This window comes from Engystomops pustulosus, chromosome 1 (genome assembly GCF_040894005.1).
Source record: "Engystomops pustulosus chromosome 1, aEngPut4.maternal, whole genome shotgun sequence".
In the NCBI taxonomy this organism is placed as follows: Eukaryota; Metazoa; Chordata; class Amphibia; order Anura; family Leptodactylidae; genus Engystomops; species Engystomops pustulosus.
The window spans coordinates 20,806,071-20,829,288 of NC_092411.1; the positions used below are offsets into that span (position 1 = coordinate 20,806,071).

General features: G+C 47.9%; 1 protein-coding gene across 2 annotated transcripts in view; it reads left to right on the forward strand.

Annotated features, from left to right (window-relative positions):
- Positions 1–23,218, forward strand: part of NIPBL (NIPBL cohesin loading factor) — a 72,804-nt gene that overhangs the window by 39,705 nt on the left and 9,881 nt on the right. For both annotated transcript variants that reach the window (XM_072135128.1, XM_072135136.1), the window contains exons 8-36: positions 55–148; positions 858–1,466; positions 2,581–4,506; positions 14,260–14,442; positions 14,533–14,715; positions 14,810–14,881; positions 15,295–15,384; positions 15,636–15,739; positions 15,829–15,915; positions 16,127–16,355; positions 16,577–16,728; positions 16,843–16,923; positions 17,655–17,755; positions 17,872–18,004; positions 18,083–18,165; positions 18,352–18,484; positions 18,714–18,857; positions 19,205–19,294; positions 19,393–19,604; positions 19,684–19,786; positions 19,875–19,973; positions 20,054–20,200; positions 20,561–20,695; positions 21,287–21,385; positions 21,815–21,868; positions 21,954–22,062; positions 22,315–22,451; positions 22,535–22,675; positions 22,877–22,970. In XM_072135128.1, coding sequence (XP_071991229.1) covers positions 55–148; positions 858–1,466; positions 2,581–4,506; positions 14,260–14,442; positions 14,533–14,715; positions 14,810–14,881; positions 15,295–15,384; positions 15,636–15,739; positions 15,829–15,915; positions 16,127–16,355; positions 16,577–16,728; positions 16,843–16,923; positions 17,655–17,755; positions 17,872–18,004; positions 18,083–18,165; positions 18,352–18,484; positions 18,714–18,857; positions 19,205–19,294; positions 19,393–19,604; positions 19,684–19,786; positions 19,875–19,973; positions 20,054–20,200; positions 20,561–20,695; positions 21,287–21,385; positions 21,815–21,868; positions 21,954–22,062; positions 22,315–22,451; positions 22,535–22,675; positions 22,877–22,970 — 5,824 coding nt within the window. The remainder of the gene's footprint in view (positions 1–54; positions 149–857; positions 1,467–2,580; positions 4,507–14,259; positions 14,443–14,532; positions 14,716–14,809; positions 14,882–15,294; positions 15,385–15,635; positions 15,740–15,828; positions 15,916–16,126; positions 16,356–16,576; positions 16,729–16,842; positions 16,924–17,654; positions 17,756–17,871; positions 18,005–18,082; positions 18,166–18,351; positions 18,485–18,713; positions 18,858–19,204; positions 19,295–19,392; positions 19,605–19,683; positions 19,787–19,874; positions 19,974–20,053; positions 20,201–20,560; positions 20,696–21,286; positions 21,386–21,814; positions 21,869–21,953; positions 22,063–22,314; positions 22,452–22,534; positions 22,676–22,876; positions 22,971–23,218) is intronic.

The window sequence follows — 23,218 nt, forward strand, 5'->3', positions numbered from 1 at the left end:
ATAAATTTTGTGACTGTGTAACTTATTTTAACCACTTGCGCTCTCATTTTACAGGATAGTGATTCTTCAATAAGGAACGCAGCCTCATTTCCCCTCCGATCCCCACAATCCGTGTGCTCTCCTGCTGGAAGCGAAGGGACACCAAAAGGTAAAATTACCTATATGTAAAAAAATCCTCTTATGTGCCAATTTTTGTGTAGAAATAGAAGAAATGTGCAGAATATATGAAAAGGCAACTTTTCTTTTTTTTTAAAGCCCTCAACTGTTTTATCAGATTGTTGCATAAAACCCATTGTGTGATTTCTGTTGCCCGTTTCTGAAAAGCATTATATTTGTAGTTTGGAGAAGGATTTGTAACTAAAAGGCAAAGCAATTCCATGCAGGACTCCTTAAAAAAAAAGACCTCAAACTTTGCTAACCTGACTCACCGTGATATATGGGGAGATCTTCTTATGCCCAACCACACAAACTGATTTAGCCAGTGCTTGCCGTCTCCTAGTAGTTCTGGCTTTTTACTTGGTTATTATTGTTAACCCCGAAATTCGCCACTTAAGAAATAACCTTCAAAGGGGTTGTCCAGGGGTTCAAAAACATAGTCAATTAACTTGTGCTCTTCAGTGACAGCTTCCTCACAAGTGACCTCTTGGCAGTGAAATCCCTGTGGCCTATTAGCTGGGTGCATGAAACCTTATTTTATATGGGTCACAGCCAAAATAATCTGGATGTGTGCATGGGGCTTTAATGAGAATTTATTTGTAATATGTTTTGGTTACTAAAGGAAAACTTCATGCAAATTCTACACAAAGAAAAGTACATCACCTTTACTGATTTCTTTTTATTTCTCCATTTCTTTATAGGATCAAGGTCATTAATCCTCCAATCCCAGCCTCCACCCTACACCTCTCCGAGAGACGCTCCCCCGGATATTTTATTGGACTCCCCTGACAGAAAATTAAAAAGACAGAAAAAGTTAAAGACAAGTAAAGATGAGAAGGAGGCCACTGAGAAGTCAGCGATGTATGACATCATAAGTTCTCCCTCCAAGGACTCAACCAAACTCACATTAAGACTTTCCCGTGTAAGATCTTCAGAAATGGACCAGCAAGGAGACATTCTCTCCAGCATGGAGAATAGCAACGTCTCGGAGGGCGACTCCTCCTTCAATGTGCAGTATCCCGGGCACGCATCAAAAACGCCAGTCACTCCACAGGACGCAAATCGCCCTCTCAGCGCTGCCTCTTGTTTCCAAGAGCAGAACGAATTCCTGCAAGTGCCCGTCCTGCAGCCCAACACGTCTGCAACTGCAAAACCGTCTCAACCTCCCGTGGCTTCGTCACAAACCCAACAAACAGGAAGCATAACGCCATATGATGAAGTGGAACTGGACGCTCTGGCAGAAATCGAGAGGATAGAACGGGAGTCTGCTATTGAGAGGGAGCGCCTTTCTAAAGAAGTTCAGGATAAAGGTAACATTGAAACGTAGTTGTTTAATGTTGAATGGATTGGTAGAGATGAACAGAAGTTACACACATGCAGACTCTCCTTACCCTCCATGAAAACTATGGAGATCAGGTGCAATGTCACTGCCGCACCCTATCTCCCCGAGAGCAAAGCCTTCGCACTGCTCTCTACCTCTCCCCGATGTCCTGACATGAGTATAACCTACCTCCAGGACCTATAGTGATGATAGAGTCATGTGACTTATCACATGCTTCCTGTATCACTCATGGTGCAGGGAATATGGGGACATTCTGGGACAGGTCAAGAGGAGGGGATGTATGGATGTAGCAGGGCTGTGTGTGTAAATGTATGGATGTAGCAGTTCTGTGTTGGGTATTCCGACCAACAGGGATATTTTAATTGGTGTAAAATATGGTTTTCCTTTTTTTGGAAGACTAAATCGGTGGAAGACTAAATTTTTGGACGAGGTGATAAGATGTTTCTGATTTTTACTGTGTATATGTATGTGTTATAGTTTTTTTTTTTTTTTTTTTTAAACTATTTTTCAAACCCTTTAGGGTACTTTAACACAGGGGTGTCTGATCTAACCATATAATACCATATTACTGTATGGCAGTATATGTGAATTTTCCTCATCAGTCATTACAGTGAGCAAATCGCACATTGTAATCAATGGTTTAAAGCCGGATAGCCTCCGGTCTTCCCACCCGCCACCGGGATTTAAATGCCTCCAGAAGGTTTCCTGGAGGCTTTTAAATGGTTAACACCCGCAATTGGTTCTTTATTATATTTTAACTATCTCTGAGCCCCTGAAAAAACAGTGCAAAAAAGGTAGGACGCAGAACAAAAAAAATTAGCCTTTTAAGGCCGTTTCACTGAGGGTTTAACACAGTGATTCTTTTATCAGAATTGAAATGCTATTATCAGTTTGAGATTTATTTTGCATGCCCATTTTCTATTAAAAAAATGGCACTCTGAATATATTATGTTTGCATAACATTATCCAGACCCTCCGTTTTATACAAGGACTGTGACATTGTGACATACAACTCAATGCAAAATGATATGTACTGTCTTTTAGAAAAATTGATTTTAACACAATTTTATGTCAAATCCTAGATAAACCTTTGAAGAAGAGGAAGCAAGATTCGTATCCATTAGAAGCTGGAGGTGCTACTGGAGGGAACAAACCAGCTTCCCAGGAGACCAGTGCTACAGGAAATGGGTCACGGCCAGCTTTAATGGTTAGCATTGATCTTCTGCATGCCGGCAGAGCGGACTCTCAGGCAACTGCAACTCAGGACTCAGACTCTGCAAGGAAACCTGAAGAAGCAAAACATTGTAATGATGGATTTGTTTCTGCACCTCCTGAGGATCCTATGGGAGTTCATAAAAATATATCTGAAAACCATCCAGGGACACCCAGAAAGAGGTCAGAGTCAGAAACTGAGTGCCCTGATAAATCTGTCCCTAGCACACCTGCTAAAAATCCAGCTGACCTTCTGCAGGAGGAGCCGCCTAGCGAGGGCAAACCTTGTGACATAAAAGCAGAGCCCCCTGAGACTGTAGAAGAGCCAATGGTTTGTGAAGAAAGCAAAAGCGAGACCAAGCCGGAACTGAGCGAACAGAATTACGAGGTCAACAAGGTGGAGAATAAGACAAGTGAACTTATGGAGGATGTGAAGACTGAGTCCAATGACACGAAACCATGCGAAATCCAGGAGGGAGTTACTGTAAATGAAAGTCTCAATGACTCTAGTAAGGAGGAAAGTAAACCGGAGCAGAAACCGCAGCCAAGTACTCCAAAGCAGCGCAGCGAAAGCAAAGCCGACACTCCCAAACAAAAACCTGAGGGAAAGCCAGAGACCCCAAAACAGAAGGGCGACTGTAAGCAAGAGCAAGCCAAACAAAAGGCTGAGCAGCCAAAACAGAAAGGTGACGGGAGACCCGAGACTCCCAAACAGCGGACTGATAATCCGAAGCAAAAAAGTGACGGGCGCCCCGAGACGCCGAAGCATAAAAACGACGGTAGACCTGAGACGCCTAAGCAAAAGAGTGAAGGTCGACCCGAAACGCCAAGGCAGAAAAGTGAGGGCCGACAGGAAAGTCAGAGGCGACAAAGTGATGATCGTCCTATCCTGACCAGACAGAAAAGTGATGGGCGTCCAGAAACGCCGAAACACAAACACGACAACAGAAAAGACCCCATCAGACTCTCCTCCGACAAGAAACCAGATTCATCCAAACACAAAACAGATTCTAAACCCGACTCTCCGAGAGTCCGGTCTGAAAGTCGCTCCGATGGGAGTAAGCAGAGAGTCGATGGGCGACCGGGTCATGAATCTTCAAAGCGGGATCCTGATAATCCGAAACAGAAGTCCGAAGACAAGAGCGAATCAGATCGCCAGAAGGGAGATCCTTCCAGAGTCAGGAAGCCAGAGTCTCTGAGATCCTTCAACAAGAACGAAGCGGACCCTAAACACGGAAACAAGTCTGATTCTTCCAAAAAGGATAATCCTGAGCGGAAGCACAGACACGATTCTGATGAGTCGCGGGACAAGCCTGCTTCTGGGGAACAGAGGTTACGGCCAGGCAGCCCACGGATTAAACCCGACGCTAAACCGGATCCGAGTAAATCAAAGACGGATAAAACTGCATTAAAATCGCCGACTGGTAAAGATGAGAAAAGGACCGATGGGAATAAATCTAAGGTGGATGGGAATAAGTCACATGGGGACAACAAGGCCGGGTTCCCAAGTTACTTGTTGGGTGGGAGTCAGGGCACACTGAAAAACTTTGTCATTCCAAAACTCAAGAGGGATAAGGATGGCAACGTCACCCAGGAGCCTAAGAGAGCAGACCAGAAAGGGGAGCAGAAAGCTGATAAAGTGGGCTTTGTGGAGGATCTCAACAAGGGAGCTAAGCCTGTAGTGGTCCTCCAAAAATTGTCTTTGGATGATGTACAAAAACTGATTAAAGAGAGAGAAGACAAATCCAAGGGGACATTGAAGTCCAACAAGAGCAAGCCAACGAAATCCAGCAAAGGTAATGTTCGTGCAGTGATCATCTTATTGTATAGTAGTGTTATTGGTGCGACGAGTAATCTTTTCAGCAGTGTGTTCCTGATGCATATGTATTTCACCGTTTAGAGGTTACATTGGGATAAGTGATTGTCTTGTGTTGAGGCATAGATGATGCAAGATTGCTTTGTGGTTATCATGGTGCTGGGGGTCAGTGCCCAAAATATTGCACCTAGATGTGACCGGGCTTCTGCACACATGTAGCATGTTGTTATAGAGCCATTTTGGACTTGGCCAGGATGTTCTTCTCAGTGTAAACTTTAGGAAGCTGATGATCTGGTGGTTTATGGTGTGTAATGGTAAAAGTATGCACTGAATTCTGACATTAAGGTAAATTACATTTTTGGTATAATTAATAAACATGAAGTTTTGCAGCAGTTTGTGTCTGCAGGAGAGGATCTTGTATATATGACATGTGCACGGTTGTGGGGATGGCATGGATTGTACTGGCTGCTTTTGTTACTGATCACCTCTAAAATATATTTCTCTGCTCAGTTGTGCAGTCTCAATATTTTGGGGGAATAAGCCATGCAACGGCATTGATTTTATGCATATATAATCTTGCCCCTGAAAAGTTTTTGTTCCTCTGTTAGACTAGGAATATACTGGGTAGAATTGATGGAGGTTATAGCTAAACCTTGAATGCACTCGCTCCGTGAATACTGGACCTGTGTAGTGGTCAGATTTTGTGGACCGAACAATGTGCCTGAGACGGGATTCCAAGCTTGGACGTTATATAAGATTCAAGGAGACGCCACAAAGCCTCTGGACTACAGCACCTGGCTGTCCTGTGTGGAAGCAGGGAGTCCTTGTATCTTACATGACGATGCTTGGATTCCTGTCCCCTGTGAAGAAGTCAATTTACTTTCTTGGTATAGATCATTTAACTAAACCCATCCATGTGTGTACAGATGATTTGCACTGTGGGTTGTGAATATCGACACACGTGATGTGAAAAGGATAAACTATGCGGTCACATGGTGTGCCCCCCCCCCTTCCTATAATTTGGCTTGTGATCCTCTTTTACAATAGGAATTTACCTTCCCTGTGAAATGTTTTGTCCTCCTGCCACGCAGGTACATTGTGTGTTCTCTTGTGCTTCTAGCTTTAAAAGTAATGGCTATCACTGATAGATCATTGGAATATTGGAGCTGTGTGATAAATACAGGGCTGGATCAACCCTGAAGAAGCTTCTCACAATGGCGCGCTGTACGACTGCTTGTAAGACGTAGTATAGTGCTTTGCGACTGACTGAGACGGCTGGGTGACTCTGGGATGGGTAATGGGTTTACATTCTGCTGCTTATAATGTGCGTTTGTAGCTTCAAAGGCCGTCTGCCCCTCCTTCAGCCTCATTTAACCTCTCACAGTGGGAGCAGGAAGTGCTCCTACACAGTGTAACGGCCTGTGAAACTACAGCATAAAGGACCTCTAACTCCCAAACCCCTTTAAGATGGTTAGCATAGTTGTAAAAGTTGATTTTAGAAGATATCTGTAATGTAAGCATTGCACAGGCTCCCAGGAGGTCCCAGTTACCCTCTTTCAATTTGCCATAAAGACAGATTCCCCTAAATGTTTTTGGAACCGGAACCCACATATAAGATCCTCCTGTCTTTTCTTAACCATTGCCCCATTCACCTATTTGGGACATATTTTGAGGCTCTCCTGCAGTCTAATACAAGTGGATAGATGGGGGCAGTCTGTGCACGGGGTGTACACTGTCTAAATGCAGCCTAAAACTCTTGACAGCAAACTCCGGGAAGAGAAGGAAAGTGCTGCCGAGGACTCTCAGGAGTTTCTCTTACACATCAGAAATTGTAATTTTAGCCATTTTTAAAGGGTTTATGTGGATGATGGACACTGATCTGCAGCTAGCGGGTGCATGGACCATTGGAAGAGCCCTGTACTGAGTGGGGCATTGATGCACCTCCTGGCATGGAACTTCACCCTCCTCTAGAGGACTTGCATATACAGTAGTGCTTGTCCTATAGAAATGAATGGAGCACTGGCAGAGCTGCACCACTGCCCCATATGGTAGGGGGGGGGGGGGATTTATGCCTCCTGATTTCTAGTAAAAGTTAATATAAACTGTAATCGGATAAAGAAACCATCCCCCTCATGCAGTGTTATACTTCCTGGCTGCAGGTGCTGGTGGTCCTGTATCTTCTCCGTGACCTGGGCTGCAGGAGCTGGGGGTCCTGTATCTTTGACATGGGCGGCAGGCGCTGGTGGTCCTGCATCTTCTCTCTGACCTAGGCTGCAGGCGCTGGTGGTCCTGCATCTTCTCTCTGACCTAGGCTGCAGGAGCTGGTGGTCCTGCATCTTCTCTGTGACCTGGGCTGCAGGGGCTAGTGGTCCTGCATCTTAAATAAAATAAATAAATAATAAATATTTTATTTATATGGAGCACACAGATTACGCGGCGCTGCACAAAGCATGTCAAATTGGTCCCTGTCCCCATGGGGCTCACAATCTAAACAACCTAACAGTATGTTTTGGAGTGTGGGAGGAAACCGGAGTACCCGGAGGAAACCCACGCAAACACGGAGAGAACATGCAAACTCTTTGCAGATGTTGACCTCGGTTGGATTTGAACCCAGGACTCCAGTGCTGCATCTTCTCTGTGACCTGTGGTGCAGGTGCCTGGGGGTCCTGCATCTTCTCTGTGACCTGGGCTGCAGGAGCTGGTGGTCCTGTATCTTCTCTATGACCTGGGCTGCAGGTGCTGGTGGTCCTGCATCTTGTCTATGACCTGAGCGGCAGGTGCTGGTGGTCCTGTATCTTCTCCGTGACCTGGGCTGCAGGAGCTGGGGGTCCTGTATCTTTATGACATGGGCGGCAGGCGCTGGTGGTCCTGCATCTTCTCTGTGACCTGGGCTGCAGGAGCTGGTGGTCCTGCATCTTCTCTGTGACCTGGGCTGCAGGGGCTAGTGGTCCTGCATCTTCTCTGTGACCTGTGGTGCAGGTGCCTGGGGGTCCTGTATCTTCTCTGTGACCTAGGCTGCAGGAGCTGGTGGTCCTGCATCTTCTCTGTGACCTGAGCGGCAGGCGCTGGTGGTCCTGCATCTTCTCTGTGACCTGTGGTGCAGGAGCTGGTGGTCCTGCATCTTCTCTGTGACCTGTGGTGCAGGTGCCTGGGGGTCCTGTATCTTCTCCATGACCAGGGCTGCAGCTGCTGGGGGTTCTGTATCTTCTCTGTGACCTGTGGTGCAGGTGCTGGTGGTCCTGCATCTTCTCTGTGACCTGTGGTGCAGGTGCTGGTGGTCCTGCATCTTCTCTGTGACCTATGGTGCAGGTGCTTGAGGTCCTGTATCTTCTCTATGGCCTGTGGTGCAGGTACTGGAGGTCCAGTATCTATGACCTGTGCTGCAGGTGCAGGGGGTCCTGTATCTTCTCTGTGACCTGGGCTGCAGGTGCCTGGGGGTCCTGTATCTTCTCTGTGACCTGGGCTGCAGGTGCCTGGGGGTCCTGTATCTTCTCTGTGACCTGGGCTGCAGGTGCCTGGGGGTCCTGTATCTTCTCTGTGACCTGGGCTGCAGGTGCCTGGGGGTCCTGTATCTTCTCTGTGACCTGGGCTGCAGGTGCCTGGGGGTCCTGTATCTTCTCTGTGACCTGGGGTGCAGGTGCTGGGGGTCCTGCATCTTCTCTGTGACCTGGGGTGCAGGTGCTGGGGGTCCTGCATCTTCTCTGTGACCTGTGGTGCAGGTGCTGGGGGTCCTGCATCTTCTCTGTGACCTGTGGTGCAGGTGCTGGGGGTCCTGCATCTTCTCTGTGACCTGTGGTGCAGGTGCTGGGGGTCCTGCATCTTCTCTGTGACCTGTGGTGCAGGTGCTGGGGGTCCTGCATCTTCTCTGTGACCTGTGGTGCAGGTGCTGGGGGTCCTGCATCTTCTCTGTGACCTGTGGTGCAGGTGCTGGTGGTCCTGTATCTTCTCCATGACCTGGGCTGCAGGTGCCTGGGGGTCCTGCATCTTCTCTATGACCAGTATATATGACCTGGGCTGCAGGCGCTGGGGGTCAGTATCTGTGACCTTGGCTGCAGGGGCAGATTATATTGTGGGGGTCTTAATGCCCCTCCTCTTCTTGGTGCCACCTATCCGCACCAGGCAGTGTTGTGTATCCTCGGTGTCATGACGTCATCTGTCACGCTATTGTGCTATAGACAGACACTTGTCCCTCCGTAGCAGCGCACCGAAGAACTACAGCTCCCAGCATGCCCGGTGCACTTCCCCTTCCCTAGCGTGCATCGCTCTGCGCCCCTCCGGTATGACGGTCATATCTCGGCCTCTAGATGGCGCTCCCTGCGCAGCCTGTCACACATTGAGCTCTGGCCGTCACATGGTTAACCAAAAGCGAAAGCGCGCGTGTAGTGTGTGTGTGTGTGCCCCTCTTCACCAGCAGAGGGCGACGTGGCGGGAAAAGCGGCAGCACGTGTCATCACAACAAACAGCGCGAGTGGCGGGGCGGGGCCTAGCCACGCGCATTTACATGCGGTCACGTGGCTTCGCAGACTGTGAGGTCTCAGCCGCTGATTGGCTGCGCGTATCATTAACCCCTCAGGGCGCAGCGGGGATTTGTATCGGCCAAATGACACGATTGGCGCCAGGTTTGTGAGGAGAATGTGAGGGACCATGTAAAACCTTATAGTAGGGTTTTTTTCCAATAGCCGATTGAGCTGAGCGCACAGTAACTCAGAGGAACCTGCAGACACCGCATGTCATACAGATATACACAGACATGGCGAGGGCCCCTGGGCGCAAAATCTGGTGGGGGCCCCCATTGAATGTAGTCCAGACAGGGAACAGCAATCACTGTATACAGCTCCCCCCCCCAGCAATCGCTGTATACAGCTCCCCCCCAGCAATCGCTGTATACAGCTCCCCCCCCCAGCAATCACTGTATACAGCTCCCCCCCAGCAATCACTGTATACAGCTCCCCCCCCCCAGCAATCACTGTATACAGTTCCCCCCCCAGCAATCACTGTATACAGCTCCCCCCCCCCAGCAATCACTGTATACAGCTTCCCCCCCCAGCAATCACTGTATACAGCTTCCCCCCCCCAGCAATCACTGTATACAGCTTCCCCCCCCCAGCAATCACTATATACAGCTTCCCCCCCCAGCAATCACTGTATACAGCTTCCCCCCCCCCCAGCAATCACTGTATACAGCTCCCCCCCCAGCAATCACTGTATACAGCTCCCCCCCCAGCAATCGCTGTATACAGCTTCCCCCCCCAGCAATCACTGTATACAGCTCCCCCCCCCAGCAATCACTGTATACAGCTTCCCCCCCCAGCAATCACTGTATACAGCTTCCCCCCCCCCCCAGCAATCACTGTATACAGCTCCCCCCCAGCAATCACTGTATACAGCTCCCCCCCCAGCAATCACTGTATACAGCTCCCCCCCAGCAATCACTGTATACAGCTCCCCCCCAGCAATCACTGTATACAGCTCCCCCCCCAGCAATCACTGTATACAGCTCCCCCCCCCAGCAATCACTGTATACAGCCCCCCCCAGCAATCACTGTATACAGCTGCCCCCAGCAATCGCTGTATACAGCTCCCCCCAGCAATCGCTGTATACAGCTCCCCCCCCAGAAATCGCTGTATACAGCTCCCCCCCCAGCAATCGCTGTATACAGCTCCCCCCCCCCCAGCAATCGCTGTATACAGCTCCCCCCCCCCAGCAATCGCTGTATACAGCTCCCCCCCCCAGCAATCGCTGTATACAGCTCCCCCCCAGCAATCGCTGTATACAGCTCCCCCCCAGCAATCGCTGTATACAGCTCCCCCCCCCAGCAATCGCTGTATACAGCTCCCCCCCCAGCAATCGCTTAATACAGCTCCCCCCCAGCAATCGCTGTATACAGCTCCCCCCCAGCAATCGCTGTATACAGCTCCCACCCAGCAATCGCTGTATACAGCTCCCCCCCAGCAATCGCTGTATACAGCTCCCCCCCAGCAATCGCTGTATACAGCTCCCCCCCAGCAATCGCTGTATACAGCTCCCCCCCCCCAGCAATCGCTGTATACAGCTCCCCCCCCCAGCAATCACTGTATACAGCTGCCCCCAGCAATCGCTGTATACAGTTCCCCCCCAGCAATCGCTGTATACAGCTCCCCCCCCAGCAATCGCTGTATACAGCTCCCCCCCCCCAGCAATCGCTGTATACAGCGCCCCCCCCCCCCCAGCAATCGCTGTATACAGCTCCCCCCCCCAGCAATCGCTGTATACAGCTCCCCCCCCCAGCAATCGCTGTATACAGCTCCCCCCCCCAGCAATCGCTGTATACAGCTCCCCCCCCCAGCAATCGCTGTATACAGCTCCCCCCCCCAGCAATCGCTGTATACAGCTCCCCCCCCCAGCAATCGCTGTATACAGCTCCCCCCCCCAGCAATCGCTGTATACAGCTCCCCCCCCCCAGCAATCGCTGTATACAGCTCCCCCCCCCCAGCAATCGCTGTATACAGCTCCCCCCCCCCCAGCAATCGCTGTATACATCTCCCCCCCCCAGCAATCGCTGTATACATCTCCCCCCCCCCAGCAATCGCTGTATACAGCTCCCCCCCAGCAATCGCTGTATACAGCTCCCCCCCAGCAATCGCTGTATACAGCTCCCCCCCAGCAATCGCTGTATACAGCTCCCCCCCAGCAATCGCTGTATACAGCTCCCCCCAGCAATCGCTGTATACAGCTCCCCCCCCAGCAATCGCTGTATACAGCTCCCCCCCCAGCAATCGCTGTATACAGCTCCCCCCCCCCAGCAATCGCTGTATACAGCTCCCCCCCCAGCAATCGCTGTATACAGCTCCCCCCCCAGCAATCGCTGTATACAGCTCCCCCCCCCCCAGCAATCGCTGTATACAGCTCCCCCCCCCCAGCAATCGCTGTATACAGCTCCCCCCCCCCAGCAATCGCTGTATACAGCTCCCCCCCCCCAGCAATCGCTGTATACAGCTCCCCCCCAGCAATCGCTGTATACAGCTCCCCCCCCAGCAATCGCTGTATACAGCTCCCCCCCCAGCAATCGCTGTATACAGCTCCCCCCCCCAGCAATCGCTGTATACAGCTCCCCCCCCCAGCAATCGCTGTATACAGCTCCCCCCCCAGCAATCGCTGTATACAGCTCCCCCCCCCAGCAATCGCTGTATACAGCTCCCCCCCCAGCAATCGCTGTATACAGCTCCCCCCCCCCCAGCAATCCCTGTATACAGCTCCCCCCCCCAGCAATCGCTGTATACAGCTCCCCCCCCCGCAATCGCTGTATACAGCTCCCCCCCCCGCAATCGCTGTATACAGCTCCCCCCCCCCGCAATCGCTGTATACAGCTCCCCCCCCCAGCAATCGCTGTATACAGCTCCCCCCCCCCAGCAATCGCTGTATACAGCTCCCCCCCCAGCAATCGCTGTATACAGCTCCCCCCCCCCAGCAATCGCTGTATACAGCTCCCCCCCCAGCAATCGCTGTATACAGCTCCCCCCCCCCAGCAATCCCTGTATACAGCTCCCCCCCCCCAGCAATCCCTGTATACAGCTCCCCCCCCCCAGCAATCCCTGTATACAGCTCCCCCCCCAGCAATCGCTGTATACAGCTCCCCCCCCCCAGCAATCGCTGTATACAGCTCCCCCCCCCAGCAATCGCTGTATACAGCTCCCCCCCCAGCAATCGCTGTATACAGCTCCACCCCCCGCAATCGCTGTATACAGCTCCACCCCCCCCCACCCCCCGTATACAGCTCCACCCCCCCCCACCCCCCGCAATCGCTGTATACAGCTCCACCCCCCCACCCCCCGCAATCGCTGTATACAGCTCCAACCCCCCACCCCCCGCAATCGCTGTATACAGCTCCACCCCCCCCACCCCCCGCAATCGCTGTATACAGCTCCACCCCCCCCACCCCCCGCAATTGCTGTATACAGCTCCACCCCCCCACCCCCCGCAATCGCTGTATACAGCTCCACCCCCCCACCCCCCGCAATCGCTGTATACAGCTCCCCCCCCCACAATCGCTGTATACAGCTCCCCCCCCACAATCGCTGTATACAGCTCCCCCCCCACAATCGCTGTATACAGCTCCCCCGCCCCACAATCGCTGTATACAGCTCCCCCCCAGCAATTGCTGTATACAGCTCCACCCCCCCCCACCCCCACAATCGCTGTATACAGCTCCCCCCCCCCCCCTGCAATAGCAGGGTTTGGGGATGATAGGGGTTCTGCCGCAATGTCATGGGGGGTGATAGCCGTTCTGCTGGGTTCTTTAATGGGGGGGTTACAGCGGTTCTGTTGGGATGCGCGGAGGGGGGTTGCCATCAGGATGCACAGGGGGGGTGACTAAATCGGCCGCTGCCAAAATGCACAAGGTGGGGATAGCATTGGCATCCACAGAGGTTTCCGTATTTTTCTTGGTAATTTCTTTCTGGTTAAGAATAAAATGTGTATTTACACGTCGCCCTCAGTGCTCTGCATTATTGATGGGGCTGGTGTCTGGTGATTTGACGGCGCTGCAAACAATGGACTCTTCATTCTATCAATAATTCATTCTCCAGATTCATTTCTAGGCTGCACCGTGTTGCGTCTCTGCTCCTGCGGTCGCAGGTTGTATAGTGGTTGATTTTTAGGTGATTATACCCTGCTGCCTGGTTCATGTGCATATACTGTGCGGTGCCAATGTCAATGGAGACGTGAGCTGAGATCTACATTCATTCCTACCTCTCCACTTAGGGGCGGTTAGGGACCCTAAAGTGGGTGCGTCATCTATCAGAAGCCATATTGTAAAATTAGAAAATCCCTTTAATTTATTATCCACCGCCTATGACTCAGAGATGAAATGCAAAGCAGTCCTTCCTTACAAAGTATATGTACTGCCTGTTCTGTATCGGTCACCAATGAAGAAAAGGAATTAGTGCCCAGATTGCACTTCATCTACATCACAGTTTTATTCAGACACCTTTCCTTTAACGGTCCAGGAGAACGGACCTGTGTGTGCTGTGTCACACTGACCCACCTGCTGGCCCAGGCGCTGATGCTATCGGAGAATTGACATGTATGTTGTGCTCCGCTCATAGCAACTTCTCTCGTGTTTTATCGTCGTCTCTGACGCATCGAAAATCACAAGTATAAATGTTCCAAATTTAAAGAAAATGTAATGATTTATGTCCCACCCAGTCCTAGGCCTGAGAGCTGCCACCTCCATTATCTGATCTTACAGGTTCTGTGTATCCATCAGTCGCTACGCCACTGTTTTTTGCCTGCAATAACTATATTTTTGCTAGTTGTGGAGGAGCCTTCATGTGCAGATCATGTATTGGGGATCAGGCGTGGATGGTGGTTATAAGATTTGGTAATCCAATGTTACAATTGATGCATCTGAAGGACCCTTCATTGATTGTGCCCTCTAGTGGTGGGTTTTGCATGTGGCAAGTAACACAATGAATGTAGTTTGAGAATAAAGTGTGCTTAGGGCTAGTATAGAGGTAGGTTCATAAGTGAGGATGCTGCGGTGTTGGGGACCCTCGAGTGCCAAAATAAGTGAACGTTGATGTTTGCTGCACCAGCTCTGGTGCCTTAATGCATATAATCAGGCTGGACCATCCCTTTTAATCCTGTTTTTATAAACAAGGTTCTATCTTATAAGTTGTTTGCAGTTTAGGATTTACTAGAACCGCAATCTGCATCAGATGCATAACTAGTTCCATTATTGTCGTGTCTGTGCAGGAGGCATTGACCAGTCTGTCCTAAAAGAGCTTCCTCCCGAGTTGGTGGCAGAAATCGAGTCATCCATGCCCATCTGCGAACGTGTGAAAATGAACAAGCGGAAGCGGAGCACGGTCAACGAGAAGCCCAAATACGCCGAGATCAGCTCCGACGATGACAACCAGAGCGAAGAAGACTTTGAGCGTAAGCGATCATCCCTGCTATCTGCTTTTGTGCGATTCATCTGCAACTTCTTAGGCTGTGTAATAAATGTTGTGGCTTTTCTTTCTAAAGCTTCTAAGAAACGAAACAGAAAGGATAAGACGGACGGGGAATGGAAATGCGAAGAGCGAGAGAGGCGAAGCTCCGGGGATCACAGGCGGAGCGGGAATGATAACAGACGGAGCAGCCGATACCGGGACCGCAGCCCCGAAGACTCTGAAATGGAGGACTCCCCGCCGCCAAGCCTGAGCGAGGGTAAGACTAGATAATGGACTTATAGAAGCCTCTTACTTATTCCCAATTATTAGGGGTCCTTTGTATTTATCAGTTGCCATTTTTCTTCCTTCAGTTGCTCGGAGGATGAAGAAGAAAGAGCGTCAGAAGAAAAGGAAAGCCTATGAGCCCAAACTGACTCCAGAAGGTGAGAGAAACCAAACAAAAGAGCCTAGATTTATGTTCTCCAGTTGTACACATATGTCCCCTAACCATACGGAGCCCTGCATCCATGTATACTCAGGGCAAAAGACGGAGCATGTGACGGTACAGTACAGGGATGTGTGTTATCACCATATCACAATGCACGTCTATGGCAGCTGTATGCTAGCTGTTGTTCATTCGTCTTGCATCTGGCTGCCATATACAATCGTGTGCATGGGGCCTTTATAAGGTGATACAATGCCAGACATCTTGTGCAGATAATCCATGAAAGAGCTGAAGCGAAGCCTAGAAGGGGACGGCTTTTGAATTGGAGATTTAGATCTAATATGTGAACTTGCCCTTTAAATGGACAGACCATGGTGAACTAACAAGTCGCTATGTTTTTGCCTTTTGCAGAATTGATGGACTCCTCCACATTCAAGAGGTTTTCGGCAGCAGTGGAAACCATATTGGAAAACTTAGAAGACATGGACTTCAGCAATTTTGGTAATGTCACAATTGATTGCAAATGTTATAAAACATTGTCACTAATTTGGTTCTCACCGGGTGCTATATGATGTTCAACCAGAGAACTTGTATGTGGTGGAATCTCTTATACATGCTTGTACCAGTGGCCACATATAGGATGTTGTTTTATTTTTATTTTTTTTTTACAAATATTGCAACTTTTCTTAAAAAAAATCAAGATAAAGCAAAAAACAGGAGGCACATTTAATAGTTTACAATTCTCCCCCCAGGCGACGACGAAGAGATCCCTGCAGACCTTTTGTTAGGAAAACATCAACTTAATGAGCTCGGCAGCGAGTCGGCAAAAATTAAAGCAATGGGTATAATGAATAAGGTAAAAAGCTGCATAATGTGTACAAGGTGTTATTCGGGCAATCCTTGTTTTGAAGTAACTAATATATATTTTACTTTTTAAAACCAAAGATTTCTTCAGAAAAAATGGTCAAGTTACTTGGGATTCTTGAGAAGAATATCCAGGATGGCTCAAAGCTTTCCACTATGCTGAACCATGTAAGTTGTCGCTCTGTTTCTGTAAAAGCATTTTGTGCTCCAAGATAGCAGATAAATGTCTGTCTGCTGGGACCATGGAAATACTGAGGGTCCACAGCAGCCAATGTTGAATGGAGCACAAAATGCAGTATTGTGCCAACAATATGAATAATGTATGTACAGATATATTGAAATACAAATTAATTTTTCTGAATTCCCCCCCCCCCCCCAGAATGATACAGAAGATGAGGAAAAGCTGTGGAGAGATCTGATCATGGAGCGAGTTACCAAATCTGCTGATGCGTGTTTGACAGCTATAAACATCATGACATCCCCCAGTATGCCCAAGGCAGTGTACATCGAGGATGTCATCGAGCGGATCCTTCAGTACACTAAGTTTCATCTCCAGAACACACTATATCCCCAGTATGATCCGGTCTATAGGGTGGATCCCCATGGAGGTGAGCCCATGTTATGGTTGGTTGTTTATAATGCAGCTTGTGAGTAACTTTTAATTGATGGTGTTACCCTGCTGCTATTTGGTAGTTACACATGATACTGTTTGGGTTTTTAACGTATCCCTTTCATTGAGAGTTATTGAGATCCATTCACTGTTGGGTATATTGGAGAATATGATTCTATTTTAGTCTCTCACAATTGCTCCTGTGCTCCTTCCCTACAGGCGGACTCATGAGCTCCAGAGCAAAGAGAGCAAAATGTTCTACCCACAAACAGAGGGTCATTGTCATGCTGTACAACAAAATCTGCGACATTGTGGCCAGCTTGTCCGAGCTCCTGGAGATCCAGCTCCTTACAGACACCACCATCCTGCAGGTAAGGAGACACTTATAAGACGCACGTTATTGAATTTATGTATCCAAAAAGTTCTTGGATTCAAAGTATACATCTTGTCTGATTGTTTACTTACTCTCATTTTTGTTGCAACAGGTCTCTTCAATGGGGATTACGCCTTTCTTTGTGGAAAATGTCAGCGAGTTGCAGCTGTGTGCCATCAAGCTGGTCACTGCGGTAAGAAGCTACTACATTCTTGTTGCTCACTTTATTTACTCCCTTAAAGGGTTGTCCCAATTAATTAAAATGTCCCCAGGATTGGTGGATAAGATAGGTGATCGGAGAGGGTACGACTGCTGGGACCTCCACCAATCACAGAAACAGATCTTGTTCTGGGTGGAGCATCGGAGCTAGCATGTATCCTGACGCTTCATAGTCGGAACAGGTTGACAAGGTCCTACTATGATCAGTGTGGTTTGCAGCAGTCGAACTATCACACTCAGGACAACCTCTTTTACTTTATAGCTGCAACCTATACACTCTTTATGGTTACCAACAAGCTTTAATATGGTTTATGTGAGCAGCCAACACAGGTCTCTTAATGTCCAAGATCAGACCAACCCTTACCCTTTAATCCCCTAAAATGCTGCGCTCAATAGCTCTGCATGGTTTCTGCAAATGCAATGGCAGGAAGCTGATTGTGTTAGATGGCTGCTAGGACCTACTATGAGTATATAACTTGCCCAAAGAACACTTTTATTATATTAAAGTTACAAGGTGAATGCTGCACCATTTATAATGCAATGTAGAATTATGAGAATATCCTGGGGTTTGTTTGTTCTGGTGCTTTGTTTGCTTTGGCCCTGCAGTCACTGCAGATTTGCACCTGCCCTTCTAACAGGTGGTGGTGACTCTCAAGTCCTTGTGTCTATTGAGAGATGGTTAATTCCCTTCTGCTTTTCTCTCAGGTATTTTCCAGGTACGAAAAACATAGGCAGCTGATCCTGGAAGAGCTGTTCACATCTCTAGCAAGGCTTCCCACAAGTAAAAGAAGCCTAAGGAATTTTAGGTACCGTGTCTTTTGACCTCTCGTATGACTGGATTTGTGGTTAATCCCATCTTCCAGGCCATATAAAGTTTTGTAATTTGCAGATAATTAAGGAATATGCTTTTCTTCCAACTCAGGTTAAACAGCAGCGACGATGACGGGGAAGCTATGTACATCCAGATGGTGACCGCCCTGGTGTTACAGCTTATACAGTGTGTGGTCCACCTCCCGTCAGATAGAGATAATGTGGAAGAGGAGTCCAACAAGAAAGTAAGGAATCCCTGATTGTACACACATCTTCTGTATGCAGATACTTTTCCCTGTTCTCATCCGCTTCTATGTTTCCAGATTGACCAAGATGTTTTCATCACCAACTCGTATGAAACGGCTATGCGCACGGCACAGAACTTTTTATCCATCTTTCTGAAAAAGTAAGTATGGAGGACTGTACCGTTAATGATGGCAGCTTGTTATTATATACCAGGGTGCACTCGGCTAATGCTTTGCCATAGGTCACATGTCCAGGTTCACAAGAATTAGCTGCGGGTGCCACAATTTGTGTAGCACCTACCGGATGCACTCCTGTACATGTGCTGACGTTTTGGTCCCTCTGACAGGTGCGGCAGTAAGCAGGGAGAGGAGGACTACAGGCCGCTGTTTGAAAACTTTGTCCAGGATCTTCTGTCCACTGTGAACAAGCCCGAGTGGCCGGCGGCTGAACTCTTGCTGAGTTTGCTGGGTCGGCTCTTGGTAGGTATTTCTAATATATACTGTTATGGAATTATGATGGGGGTCCGTGTTATGTGGTGCTGGCTGGGTTTAGTAGACATTTCACTGGGCAAACTGACCACACAAATATTTGTGTTGTCCGTTTGCCCAGTGAAATTTCTTGTATTTTCAAACGGCTATCTATACCATATACTGTCTGTGACTTATTTTGGGTTTAGTAGACACATAATAAATGTTGTGTTTTTATTAGGTCCATCAATTCAGTAATAAGTCCACAGAGATGGCGCTACGTGTTGCTTCGTTGGACTACTTGGGTACGGTAGCGGCACGACTCAGGAAGGACGCAGTTACCAGCAAGATGGACCAAGGCTCAATAGACCGAATACTGAAGCAGGTGAGAATGCGATAGTAAGGCAGGTGTAATGGTATCTTCTAATACATATCCTTCTAAAGTTTAAAGTTAAAGCTTCTGCTACTTGTTTCCCCTGACATAAGGATTGATTTTGCTAGTCTTTGAGTCTGCTGACGCCTTCATTAAGGCCGTTTTTAGACATCCTTGTTCGGACTGTGCAGTGTCCTGTTTCATGGACCGACCACATTGTCCAGGACTAAACTCTGATATATAGTGAAATGTGATGCAGAGAGTCCCTGCAAAATGAAGTTTTAGCATTGATTACTACTTTTCAAAAATTGCTCCTTGGCTTGCCAACATCTCTAATAATTTTCTCCATTTCACTCCAGGCCCCTGAAGGTGAAGATGAGATTCAACGGCTCCAGAAGGCGCTGCTAGATTACCTCGAGGAGAACACCGAGACGGATCCATCTCTAGTGGTATGGTTTGCAGCTTCTCCGGGTCTATAACTTGTGCAGTCACCAGTAAATGTAGCTCCCATGCCATAACCCATCCCTCGCTGTCTCCCCTTCCTCAGTTTTCTCGGAAGTTTTATATAGCTCAATGGTTCCGTGACACTACAATGGAGACAGAGAAAGCCATGAAGACTCAGAAAGACGAGGACTCTGAAGGCGCGCACCACACAAAAGAGGTTGAGTCCACGGGAGAGATTATGCAGCGAGCAGAGAAACGCAAAAAGTTCCTCCGCAGCATCATTAAAACAGCACCCTCACAGTTTAGCACTTTGAAGTAAGACATCAAAGTCACTTAAATCTCCCAAATTTCATTTGGTGAAGGAGATGTAACCTCCCTCAATCTTCTCCTCCAGGTCAAGTTCTGACACAGTTGACTATGATGATGCGTGTTTGATCGTGCGATACTTGGCCTCTATGAGGCCGTTTGCCCAGAGTTTTGATATTTATTTGACCCAGGTAACTATGAATTGGTGAAATCCTTGTACGGCTGAAGCTACACCAGCCCAGAACCAACACCAAAGCTGAATGCATTGTTTTGTTCCAGATTCTGCGGGTATTAGGGGAGAATGCAATTGCTGTCCGAACGAAAGCCATGAAGTGTTTGTCTGAAGTTGTAGCTGTGGATCCCAGCATCCTTGCTAGGGTAAGATTGAATCGCAGTGAAGGGACTTGTTTTTTTTGCCTTTCTGCATTTGGTAATGTTAATGTTTCTTCCTCCTCCAGTTGGATATGCAGCGAGGAGTTCACGGGAGGCTGATGGACAACTCCACCAGCGTAAGAGAAGCCGCCGTGGAGCTGCTGGGACGTTTTGTGCTCTGCAGACCTCAGCTCGCTGAGCAGTATTATGAGATGCTTGTAGAGAGGATACTGGTAAGTGTGTGTGTATAAACCCAGCCTCAAGGCTGCTTCACACAGAGCATTATCAGCTCGGCATCAGGGACTGTGCAGAGACCTGTCCCATGGGACCAACCTCACTAAAGGGACAGGTTTCCTTGCATCATAGAGCAGTATCCCTGCTTCCCCCACTAAACAGCAATCTCTATATTGTAACAATTTGGAAAACCAAGGATCTCAAGTCACCACAGAAACTGAAACTTGTTACCCTGTAAATGTTGTGGATTTTGGACATGTATCCCTTTGGATTGTAGTTAATCAGAAAGCCCCTTTTAAAAGAAGTAAAATGGAAACTGGACACCAAGAATATTGATTATCTGTGTTATTTTCATGCAGGACACTGGTATAAGTGTAAGGAAAAGGGTGATCAAGATCCTACGAGATATCTGTTTGGAGCAACCAACCTTTCCAAAAATAACGGAGATGTGCGTGAAGATGATCCGTAGAGTCAATGATGAAGAAGGCATTAAGGTAAGAGCTGCTCATAGGCACTGGTCCCATTTAAGGGTTATTCTGGAATTTATTTGTTCATCTATTGTTAAGATTGGTAATCTGTATCACATCAATGGGGTTTTGACACTCAGCATAGTGTTTGGAGAGACCCTGCAGCAGATGAGCCAATAAACTGAGCACAGCTCCATACATTCTATAGTGGATGTTCTTGTTACTGCTACTCGGCCTCATTCACGTGCCTGACAGAGTCACAAACATGACATGTGACAGATTGATGTAACATCTTGTGATCTACTTGCTGATCTGTGGGATGTTGGAAGTTGGACCATAGGTGATCTGATATTCTATGGAGAGATTGTCAATAAGTAAATCCACCAATTTAAGAATCAAGTCTGTATCTAGACATCTACTATGTTTAACACTCCACTCAAATTAATACATGGAGCATGGCCTGAAGGCAGGAGCAGGACTCATTTTTATTGTTTTCCTAAAACCTGGAGTCCTGCTCCTCCCTCTAGGCCCTGCACACAAAATAATACAATGAATCAGCTGTGGCTGGAGTGTTCCTTTATGGATTCTGAATACTGTTTTTGCATTTTCTCTCATTAGAAATTGGTGAATGAGACATTCCAGAAGCTCTGGTTCTCCCCTACCCCTGATAAAGATAAAGTAGCGATGACCAGAAAAATCCTCAACATAACGGATGTGGTAAGCGCATTTAAATGTCGACTATAGAAACAAACAAGGGACGAGTTTGGAAACTTATTAAAAACTTTTATCGTTCAGCTTTCATTTACTTCAATACAGTATAAGGGTACATGTACATATCTGTATGCCCACCCGGCTGCACATACCGCTGTGCATTGGAGAGAAGCAGGCCGCACACACACGCTCTATCTTTTCGCAGTGTACGTTGTGGAACGGTGCCACTTGTGGCTCCTTACTGCCGCCGTGACGTCATTACCGTTTATATGGGGACGTATATGTGGCCTGAAATTTGCGGCTGCATATACTTCCCTGCAGATGGCGTCTGAATGTACCCTTAAACTGCAAGCTACCCTTAGATTAGTAGGTTAGGACTAGCATACATAAATCCACCTTGGTCACTATCCTCAACTATAATGGGTTTTCCTTTAGGTCGCTGCATGCCGGGACACAGGATACGACTGGTTTGAACAACTGCTTCAAAATGTGAGTTTAGAAGCCGTTCATATCATGATGGTATAATTGGTTCTAAAATGAAAAAACAATGACACAATTGTTTCTTTTCTCCCAGCTTCTGAAAGCCGAAGAAGATGCCTCGTACAAACCTGTGAAGAAAGCGTGTACGCAGCTAGTGGACAACCTGGTGGAGCACATCCTGAAGTATGAGGAGTCCATGGCTGGTATGTAGAGGATATGCTCATCCTAATGACATAACCCTAATTCACATTACTTCCAGAAAGATCTACGTCAGAAAGCACCTCCTATTCCACTTGCGCTACTAAGGGAGAGTGTGACATGGATTTTCAATGGAAAATCTTATTCGGTTTAGAAATCTGCATCATTTATAAAAAAATTACTCTTCCATGTCTAGCGAATTATAGTATTATTCTTAATTTACTAATCCAGTATTCTGTTTTTCTTTTTACCCCAAGATTCGGACAATAAGGGTGTGAACTCCGGACGCCTCGTCGCTTGCATCACCACTTTGTTCTTATTCAGTAAAATCCGGCCTCAGCTGATGGTAAAACACGCAATGACCATGCAGCCGTACCTCACCACTAAGTGTAGTGTAAGTATCTCCAGCCGGGACTGATGTCGTCAGGAGTCACCCGAAGTCATTAGATTAATCTTTGGTCGTCCTCTGTTTTACAGAACCAGAATGATTTCATGGTAATATGCAACGTCGCTAAAATCCTGGAGCTGGTTGTGCCGCTGATGGAGCATCCGAGCGAGACCTTCCTCGCCACCATAGAGGAGGATCTCATGAAACTCATCATCAAATACGGCATGACGGTAAGTTTCTGGAAATAATACGAATGTATACGTTTAGTGATGAGCACACGTTTACTGCGATTTGTAAGAATTCGGTATGGTTTGATATATGCTTTATGTGTACACCTGCATGCATTGAAAATAGATGATATCGCATTCTCTCGGGTATTGGTGAGTATTGTTACCTGGGTATTTACTGATCTCTTCATATCTGTATTCCAGGTGGTGCAGCATTGTGTCAGCTGTCTCGGGGCTGTTGTTAATAAAGTGACACAGAACTACAAGTTTGTTTGGGCCTGTTTTAATAGATATTATGGTAAGTTTCTATGTATATTTTTCTGATGCATCCTATTAGGAAGCAGTTAAGCCAGGCGGCAGGGTTCTGTCCATGAAATATAGATTATATGTTGGAAATATTTCGTGGGCTGATCACTGCAGGAAGCTGGATTTCCCTAGCAATGTAGTCTGTGAACCTACTCATCTATAGGGATGGTGCTACGACTCGCTGCCTCATGGGCTACTGTCCTTTATTGAGACAGGAGGTGGTGGGATGCAAGGACTCTC